This window comes from Vulpes lagopus, chromosome 14, assembly GCF_018345385.1.
Source record: "Vulpes lagopus strain Blue_001 chromosome 14, ASM1834538v1, whole genome shotgun sequence".
Lineage (NCBI taxonomy): Eukaryota > Metazoa > Chordata > Mammalia > Carnivora > Canidae > Vulpes > Vulpes lagopus.
Genome location: NC_054837.1, coordinates 29,282,007 through 29,292,160, shown reverse-complemented (window position 1 = coordinate 29,292,160; position 10,154 = coordinate 29,282,007). Strand labels below are relative to the sequence as shown.

General features: G+C 43.6%; 1 protein-coding gene across 1 annotated transcript; it reads right to left on the bottom strand.

The window, feature by feature from the left end:
* Positions 1-7,192: 7,192 nt before the first annotated feature.
* On the bottom strand, positions 7,193-9,345 carry LOC121475335 (oligosaccharyltransferase complex subunit OSTC-like). Its single transcript, XM_041728533.1, has 2 exons — positions 9,332-9,345; positions 7,193-8,229 (listed from the first exon to the last, which is right to left on the bottom strand). The coding sequence occupies exons 1-2, from the start codon at positions 9,343-9,345 to the stop codon at positions 7,749-7,751; spliced, it is 495 nt and encodes a 164-aa protein (XP_041584467.1). The 3' UTR covers positions 7,193-7,748.
* Positions 9,346-10,154: the final 809 nt, after the last annotated feature.

Genomic DNA, 10,154 nt, shown 5'->3' with positions numbered 1-10,154 from the left:
CAGGTGCCCACTGGCTTGGCATTTTTATGACCAAAACAGATAAATTATTTGGGCAAGTCTCTTGAGTCTCAGTTTCTTTATTGGTAAAACAGAAGAAATGATGTATTTTAAAATATTTTATTTATTTATTCATGAGAGACACACAGAGAGAGGCACAGACATAGCAGAGGGAGAAGCAGGCTCGCTGTGGAGAGCCTGATGTGGAACTCGATCCCAGGACCCCAGGATCACGACCTGAGCCAAAAGTAGACACTCAACCCCTGAGCCACCCAGGTGCCTCCAGAAGACATAATATTAAGTTAAGAGGACAAAATAGGCCCAATGCTTGGCAGTGGACATCACGTGGGGAAGATGTAGTGTCGTGAGGATGTTATCATGGGACGGGTTCTTCAGAAGCAGACACTCGAAACAGAGCCGGAGTTCAAGAAGTTCTTAGGGATCCACTTCAGTGATGGAAGCGGGGAAAACAGATTGGGAAGGAGGGTAGGTGGTGGAAGACAACAAGGTCTTGGCCAGCCCCATCAGAAGTCCTGGAGAGTTTGCCAGTTTTCCCCATTGGGCTGAAATTGCCCAACCTTCCAACCCTCCTGCGCTCAGTCACCCCACTTTGGGAAAAGTCTCTGCAGCTGCAGCAGGTCCTTTGGGAGCTTCTGGCCAGCCAGTCTCCTTGCACCTGGGCAGCAGTTACTTCCTCAAAAGGAGATGGAACAGCATATCTTTCTGCCTACTGCAGTGTACCACTGTCCATAGAGAACTTTTTTTTTTTAAACTTCTTTTTTTTTTTATTTTTTTATTTATTTATGATAGTCACAGAAAGAGAGAGAGAGAGAGAGGCAGAGACACAGGCAGAGGGAGAAGCAGGCTCCATGCACCGGGAGCCCGATGTGGGATTCGATCCCGGGTCTCCAGGATCGCGCCCTGGGCCAAAGGCAAGTGCCAAACCGCTGCGCCACCCAGGGATCCCGAGAACTTTTTTAAAATAATAAAAACTGCTAAGGCCTGTCAACTTTATTGTACCATTTTGCACCAGAAACTTGCTGTTTCTTGTGCCACTCCACTTGCTGAAGTGGACAGCTCCCACTCCCCCCACCTTGGTACATGATGCTGGATAAATGCTCTTAGTGTTCTAGACAGTATTATGAATGTTCTCCCAGTGTTTGTCAGGATTCCTGGTTGTAAAGACCAGAAACCCAACTCAAACCAGCTGAAGCAAAGGAGGGAAGATTCTGGCCCACCCAGAAGCAAGTCTGGAACAAGATGCTCAGATGTTAGGAGTCTGCCTATTTCTTTCCTATCCCTACTTTCCCTGTGCTGACTTTATACACAGGCACGTCTTCCCTCTGTGGAGGCAGGTGGCCCCCAAGGCACCGTTCAATAAGCTTAACAAATACAGAGCTCAGAGAGAGGTTCTTTCTCAAGCAAAAGTCCCAGAGCAAATCCACATTGGCCAGCTCTCATCAGGCTCCCATCCCTGAAGCAATTACAGTGCTTCTCACTGGCTGGTCCTGGCTCACCTGCTCCCCAAATCACATGGACAGGAAGGGGAAGGGATGGTTCTCCAAAGGAAAAGTGAGATGCTGTAGGGGTGCCTGGGTGGCTCAGTCAGTTAAGCATCTGCCTTCGTCTCAGGTCATGATACAGACTCCCTGCTCAGCACGGAACCTGCTTCTCCCTCTGCCTGCAGCTACCCCTGCTTGTGCTCTCTCTTTCTCGCGCTCTCTCTCTCTCTCTCTCTCTGCCAAATAAATAAATAAAATCTTGAAAAGAAGAAAATGAAAAGTGAGATGCTGCAATGACAGAGTAGGAATGGATGCTGGCAGCAAATATCCAGGACATTCCTCAGTGCTTCCAGAGCCAAGCCCAGAAGACATCCCTCATCCAACATCGCTTTCACTGCTTGGAACACTGAGACTCATAGAGGAGCTGGGAGTAGCCCAAGTTCATGGTCTCCAGAGCCCAAGGATCCTGTATCCCTTGCCAGCAACTCTCTTGGCCCTCCAGGCCATTGCTGATGCCTGGTGATACAGCTGCCTGTCCCTCCAAAGCAGTCAGGCACGTGGACTCTGTGACCCTAGAGATAAAGACTAGCCACACCCAGCTGCCCCTGCCCCACTGCACTACCCTGATAACAGCCAAGCCCCCTGGCCAGCCCCCACCTGCTCCCAAACTGCTGTCTGCTTTTGTTGGCAGGACTGTGAGGCCCTGGTGCAGAATGGGGAAGTTCCATCCATGTGCCTTTGAATCCTCATTCCCTTCTTTGGAGGGGCTCTGTAGCTGTAGATTCTAGCAAGCAGAGCACAGAACTGTTTGCTGTTTTTAGGTCCAATTTTAAAATGTAACTAAAGCCTTTTGGTTTATTTATGTTCTCTAAATATAATAAAGAATCACAAATAGGCCACTGGGCCAATCTAGTCCAAGCACAGCAGCTATGAACAGCTGAGTTTTCTGCTCAGCTTTCTTCTCTACGTTGACCTTGAAAAGAGGAGGAACCTTTAAAGTCCTGATAATGTTATAACTATAAAACTCTCAAAAGCCCCCCACTACCTCAGAGATAAAACCCAAATACTCTAACTTGGCATTTGAGATCCTCCCACATTCCTAATAATCTTCAGCATAATCAGTAACCATTAACTAAGTCTTACTACGGGCCAGGTATCAAGCAAAGCATTCTATGTACATCAGATCAGATGATCCTCCTAACAACAATATGAAGGAGGTACTATTATAATTCCTATTTTATAGAGAAGGGATCTGGAGAGGCCACTTACTTGTAGGCAACAGGCTTGAGCAATGGAAACATGAGCAAGGTAAAAGGACCTACAGTAACCACACCACCAGGCTGAATGCAAGCAGCTCACTAAGCAACTCACCTTGAAACAGTCCTTGGACTTCATAACCACTGGGCTACTCACAACCAGATAGAGTTACCAAAAAAGGGACAATCCCATGTATTCCCATACGTCCTCACCCCACCCTAGAACTATGACCGCTCACCACTGCCACGTGGCAGCGTGTCTCTCCTCTGCTGTCCTGCCCACTGCTCCCTTGCAGTGTATTCAATAAACTTCTATCTCCTTTGTTCTGCCTTGAGTGAATTCTTTCACCTCCTGAGTCACTGGCTCCCACCCGACCAGGATGCCCCACATTTGATGGCTCATACAAGAGTTGCCTGCAACAGGGAAAGCTGGACACCAGGTCAGAAAAAGAAGGAAGGGGACTCACCACCTAGACACAAAGGAACGTGTTTTGCCAGTAGATCAAGATGGTGGCTGGATCCTTAAGACTAAAGGGAAAGGGGGAAGGGTGGCTAAAAGAAGCAAGGCAGCTGAGGGTCAGCCAGCATTAGGAAAGGGTCTACTGTGGGACGCCTGAGTGGCTCATGGTTGAGCGTCTGCCTTTGACTCAGGTCGTGATCCCAGGGTCCTGGGATCAAGTCCCACATCAGGCTCCCTGCGGGGACCCTGCAGGATTGCTATTGCCATTTGGCAGACCCCTCTCCTTGGTGGGACACCCCGGGAGAGTCAGTTGTCCTATATAATGTCTGGTTCTTTCTCAGGACAGGGGTGATGTGGGGCCAGGAGGAACAAATGGTCAAGAAAGAATTCTTGAGATGTTTTTTGTTGCCAAAAGGTGCTTTTATTATATAACATCCAGGGGCAGGACCCGTGGGCAGAAAGAGCCTCACTGGGATTGTGAGGAGTGACCCATGATAGACTTTTCAGTTAGTGACGGTTAGGGATAGCGTAAGTCTCTAAGGAATTTGTGCATGTTAAAAGCAAGGTCTCCAGGACCTTGGAGGGGTAGCTCTTGTTAAGATAAGGTTGCATTCATGGTTTAGTAAAACATTAGTCACGAGACCCTTAAATGTGTATCAGCAGCCGGTGTGTTTGAAAGGTGATTGTTACCTTATGTCAAGTGTGGGGGTGGGGAGGGGGTTACAGTTAGGAGAGGAAAGTTATACCAAAAAACACAAAGCTATGGTGGTAAAGCACTCAAGGAAGGTCTTGAGGGAGTTACAGGAGTGTTATGATTCGTAGACCTCAGGAATCCTTCCTGGAGAATACAAGTCACAGTAAAGTTCGTTTTCTTCCATCGAGTGGGACACCCTGCCTGAAATCAGGACCACTTGTGGAAACTCTGTTCCCCCTGATGGGATGCCCCTTTGGGTAATCGCAGCTGGTCTTTACAAATCCCCTCTATTCCTTCGGATTCACCCTGGGGCTGTGTTTTTAAAACTGGGACAAATGTGATCTTCAAGGCCTAAGGAAATATGTCCCATCGTTGTATGTAATGTTTCCTGGCCTTGGTACAAACTCTCAAATCAAGAGGTATGGCCCCCTCCATGGAACCCTTTCATGAGATTTTACTTTATTTATTCATGAGAGACACAAGGAGAGAAACAGAGACATAGGCAGAGGGAGAAGCAGGCTCCCTGCAGGGAACCTGATGTGGGACTCAGCTGAGCCACCTGAGCGTCCTGCTTTTGGCTTCTTATTGCAGAGAAACTAAAGATACTTGGGTCTGTTGGAAAACATGCTTTGTGCCTTCTTGAGACATTTTACTAGGAAAATGCATGTTCCTAAAACTTATGAACTGTATTCATAAATTTGCCGACCTACAGAATCTTGCTGTAATAGTTCACAATTGGTTACTACTTCATTTTCACTGGAGACTAAGGTTTCTAAGAGTTAAAATTCTGCTGAATGTAATTAAAACGGATGGAAATGGGGTGCCTAGATGGCTCAGTCAATTAAGTGTCTGACATCAGCTTAGGTCATGATCTCAGGATCCTGGAGTCAAGCCCCGCATTGGGCTCCTGCTCAGTAGGGGGCTCGGCTTCTCCCCTCCCCTCTGCCTCTCCCCACCCTGATGCTCTATCTCTTTCTCTCAAATAAATAAAAATCTTCTTAAAAATAAGAATTAAAAATAAATTAGAAAAAGACTTGTGGAAATAATAAGGAAGCAATTCTGTATGTAGGAAAGTAGGAGATGTGTAAGAAAGGTACAAGGAAAAAAAAGGTATAAAAAATAAGCATACATTTTGTTGAGGGAAAAATAAAATAATTTTGTCCTAAAGTGGGACTGGCTAGTTAGACAGAAAAGGCTTAGGACAAAATCTGAAGATAAAGAAAGTTGGAGAAGGTTTGTGAAGGAAAAGCTTTAGAAAAGAATTTTATTGCTGTCAGGATAGATTAAGATTGAAATGAAAAGATTTTAAAGGTATACTGATATAAGACTGAAGTTCTACTTTACTCTCTGTTAAAAAGACAAAATTTTGGGATTATGGGTCTGCTCTTGATAAGAAAGTGTAAACAAATGTTTTTTCTTTTCTTTATCTGCCCAGAAAACAACAGTTTCTAGGTTTTGTCTTTATCGGGTCTTTGATTAAAGTTAGAACTTCTCAAATTTTATAATGATCTGTAATCTTATTTAGATACATACTTTAAAACTTTCTAAGGTTTCTGACAAAATTTTCTGAGATTTTGAATTGTAAATGAAGTCTTTTTGACTGATTAGGCTTGCTTATTTGGTATGTTAAACTACTTGTCAAACAAATAATACACCTTAAATTGTATTGTTTGGGAAAATGCTAGAATTGTTTCAGAAATTACATGGGGCATCTGGGTGGCTCAGTTGGTTAAGTGCCTGCCTTCAGCTCAGGTCATGATCCCGGGATACTGGGATTGAACCCTGCATCCACCTCCCTGCTCCTCAGGAAATCTGCTTCTCTTTCTGCCCCTCCTCCTCCCCTTCCTTGTGCTGTCTCTCTCCCCCATGCATCCTCTTTCAAATAAATAAATAAAATATTTTTTAAAAAATCACATAAAACCCCTAAGGTTTTAATATGTTCTGGTATAAGATCATCACTTGACATTCTGATCATTAAAATGAGAGGTGTTGGGATCCCTGGGTGGCTCAGTGGTTTAGCGCCAGCCTTTGGCCCAGGGCGTAATCCTGGAGACCCGGGATTGAGTCCCAAATCAGGCTTCCTGCATGGAGCCTGCTTCTCCCTCTGCCTGTGTCTCTGCCTCTGTCTCTCATGAATGAATAAATAAAATCTTAAATAAAATAAAATGCGAGGTGTCACAGAAATAACTGGATTTGCTTGTCAGCTACATTATAATGAACTCTCAGATCTTTAACCATGTCCATTTCTGAGTTTTTTGGTCATTTATAGTTATTGTTCTGATGCTTTTGCAAAATGAGTTTTTGTCTTCAAGGAATTCATGAACAGGACTTTTTTTTTTTTTTGGACTAATAGAATTTCCAGAACTAATGGGAAAGCTGCATTCAAACAGGACAAAAATTAATAATGTAGGACTGAATTAAAGAAGATGATTATAGTTTTTATGACTCTTGTTTGAAACATTGCTGGTTCTCTAATGTTTGCTCTTCCAGAAGGAAACTTTCTCTTAAGATATCCATAGTAAAATAAAATACTCCTTCATGAACAAATTGAAACATTTCACTTTTCTTTCTACCTGAACCCTTAAAATTCAGAAACTCTCAGTGAGTATTCTTTTTTCCATGGCAATTATAATTATTTGCAGATTCAGTAAGAATCTGTTCTTGTAACAGGACACCATTGGAAACACTGATTATATTACCAAGGCTTTGACTGGAATGTCATATTTGAGACAGATAGGCATTGACTCAGATATGATCAGATAGCTCTAAGGAACTAAGGTTGACTTTATGGAGCCAATGGAACCTATGGGAAATGTTGGTCTGATTCCTTGTTTATAGAGTTCCCAGTAGCCTTACCAGATGAGTAAAGAACATCACTTCCTGGCAGGTGCAGGAACCTCAGGACATTTTGGGGACCTAGAGGAGTTTGCCCAAATCTACAGATATTGCAGACATGTCTGATGGCAGGTATTTGGCCTCAAGAGGCTATTAAAAGTTCGATCTAGGGCAGCCTGGGTGGCTCAGTGGTTTAGCACTGCCTTTGGCCCAAGGTATGATCCTGGGGTCCTGGGATAGAGTCCCATGTCTGGCTCCCTTCATGGAGCCTGCTTCTCCCTCTGCCTGTGTCTCTGCCTCTCTCTCTCTCTCTCTCTCTCTCTCTGTCTGTCTGTCTCTCATGAATAAATAAATAAATAAAATCTTTAAAAAAAAATAAAAGTTCAATCTAAAAAAATAAAAAAACAGTGCAATCTACACATTCCTTATGAAAAGTTCCAGCAAAGCATTTTTTTTTTTAATTAGAAAAATTATTTATTTCTGCTCCTTTCATACATCTTATTGTGCAGAAACAGTCTCACACATATCTGAATAATGTACTGTCACACTGTTTAAAGGCAAAGCACCATAGGTAAAGCTGATCAGAGTTCTCAGCTTATGGGATCTCGCTTCCTGATTTTACATTAATTTTTGAAAGTCAGAAATGTCATCTTCACAAAATGTTAAGGGGGCTGTAAGAAATAATCACTTTATTCAATATTATAGTTGTGGAAATGGGAGTATATTTTCTTTAAGAAATGAAAAACTAAGAAGAAAATGCCACTAAACATCATTGGTGTGTCAGTACAGGCCAGCAGGAGAAATACTGTGAGAAATTTGTCTCTTTGATACCAAGAAGACATTCTAGTTCAAGCTTTAATATGATTCCTATTTCTCACGAGATGCTTCTTTTCTGCTGCTTCACTCTTTTTCCATATTTCACATCAGAGGATTGGTACAGCCTTTAAAACTTCATTAACAGGAGCAAATCCAATATCCACGGATTTCTTGTCAAAAGGCATTTTTTAACCCATCAGGTAGCCCGGCAGTTTCATTCTCATGAATACTCTAGCCATGAAAAAACTCAATAGGACACAGACGAATCCAATGAATAGAAGAAGAAATCTATTGAGTTTTGGAATGTTTGGTGCATTCGATCGGTCCAGGATTATGAAACCTAAACCTCCCATTGTAAACAGGAAGCTGGATGCAAGTCCTTCCATAATATTCTGTCCATTTACTCTGTAGGCCAAGAAAGCTACTGGTCTCTGATGTCCATGTTCATCAGTCATAGAACCAACACTTGGAGGTTCAACAATAACATCATAAATTATTCCTCCGGTGATGAGGAAGTAAGACACCACCACCAGAGCGTACACCGTCATGGCCCACGGCATGTGCACCCAGGGCGGCTTCTTCAGCTTCAGGTTGGGGCATTGGAGCACTAAGAACGGGACGCGGTACAAGGTCTCCTTGTTGGTGGCGGCAGGGGTTTCTCTCCCGACCCTTTTTTTTTTTTTTTTAAATTGTATTTGTTTGAAAGAAGAGAGAAAGGGAGCACAAGCAGGGGGAAAGGCAGAGGGGAAGAAGAAGAGGGAGAAACTGACTCTCAACTGAGCACAGAGCCTGATGAGCCACCCAGGCACCCCGAAAACAAGTCTGGTTTTAACAAATGTGGCCTAATCATTTACCTAAGCTCAGCAAGAATAGCGATTGATGATATAGATCTTTCTTTCTTTTTTTTTTTTTTTTAATTTTTTTGAGAGAGAGAGTAGGGGTAAGGGTAGAGGAGCAGAGAGGGAGTGAACCCCAAGCAGGCTCCACGTCCAATTTGTACAGCCAAAGGTGCAGCTCAATCTCATGACCCTGAGAGCTAAACGGACTGAGTCACCCAGGCATCTCTGATCATATAGATCCTTTAAAATCTGCTTGCTGGAGGGGCCTGGGAGGCTCAGTCACTGAAGCGTCTTCACTCAGGTCATGATCCTAAGGTCCTGGGATGGAGCCTCATCTCTGGCTCCCTCCTCAGCAGGGAGCCTACTTCTCCCTGTCTCCTTCTCCCTCTGGCCCTCTCCCCTGCTCATGCTCTCAATTATGTTCTCACTCTTGCTCACTTTTTCTCTCTCTCTCTCAAATGAATTTTTAAAAAAATCTTAAAAACTGGACTTGTTTTCCAAACCAATTAGTCTTGATTTGGCTATCTCTGGAAATAAGGGTGAATTTAAAGAAAATTATGTTCCAATAACACCACTTTGTGGATGTCAAATTCTAGTTCTGATTGTCTTTGAATGTTTGTTGTTTGCCTCGTTAGACAACTTGAAGGGAACTTCAGAGAAATTGCCACAATAGCTCGTGTAGAGACAATCTTTGTGCTTGTTACTCTGCAGAGATAATAACAGGACCCCATGGGCATATGATTATTTGGAAAACTGGATGGACTCCCCTAACAATTGTATAACTCAACTATCACCTTGACAAATTCTGTATGGCTGGGATGACAAACTCACTCCTAAAAAAGCCAGAGCATACTGCACTCCATAGGGTTAACTGTGGACTTATAGAGATAATGGATGGCCCCACTTTCCTTAGCATTAGATAGAGGACTCACTTGGGGATGCTCATATCCCCCAGACAAGTTTTCTCCCACTTGTCAGCAATTCTTTATAATTAGAATATTGTTAAGGCTAGACACCAAACAAACAGGGCTTCTTGATGGTTTTTATCCCATAGCCATATTTCTCTCAGGAGCTGCCTCTGTTGAGGTAAAACTGCAGGTTGAAGTGTGACCCAAGCATCATACAGTGACCACCTTTAATCCAGCCCAACATATACTCACCCACAAATTCAAAAAGTGGTACTCCAGGGATACATGGGTGGCTTAGCATTTGAGTGTCTGCCTTTGGCTCAGGGCATGATCCCGGGGTCCAGGTTTGAGCCCCACATTGGGCTCCCTGCGAGGAGCCTGCTTCTCTCTCTGCCTGTGTCTCTGCCTCTCTTTGTGTGTCTCTCATGAATAAATAAACAAAATCCTTAAAAAAAACAAAAACAAAAACAAAACAAAGTGGTGCTCCAAAACTGAATGGCCCTTGATATCCTGAGTGCAAGTCAAGGAGGATCCTCTGCTTTACTAAAAAGAGAATGTTATGCATATACTTCAGATTACCACAAAATATGATAGGGTTCTTCTAGAAGACATGAATACTCAGACTGGTTAAATTCTTGGATTTGGGTCAACTTTTTTTTTTTCTTAAAGCTTCTATTTATTTATTCATGAGAGACACACAGAGAGAGGCAGAGATATAGGCAGAGGGAGAAGGAGGCTCCTTCTTGGGAACTTGATGTGGGACTCCATCCCAGGACCCCGGGATCATGCCCTGAGCCGAAGGCAGGTGCTCCACCACTGAGCCACCCAGGCGCCCCAGCCATAGGAC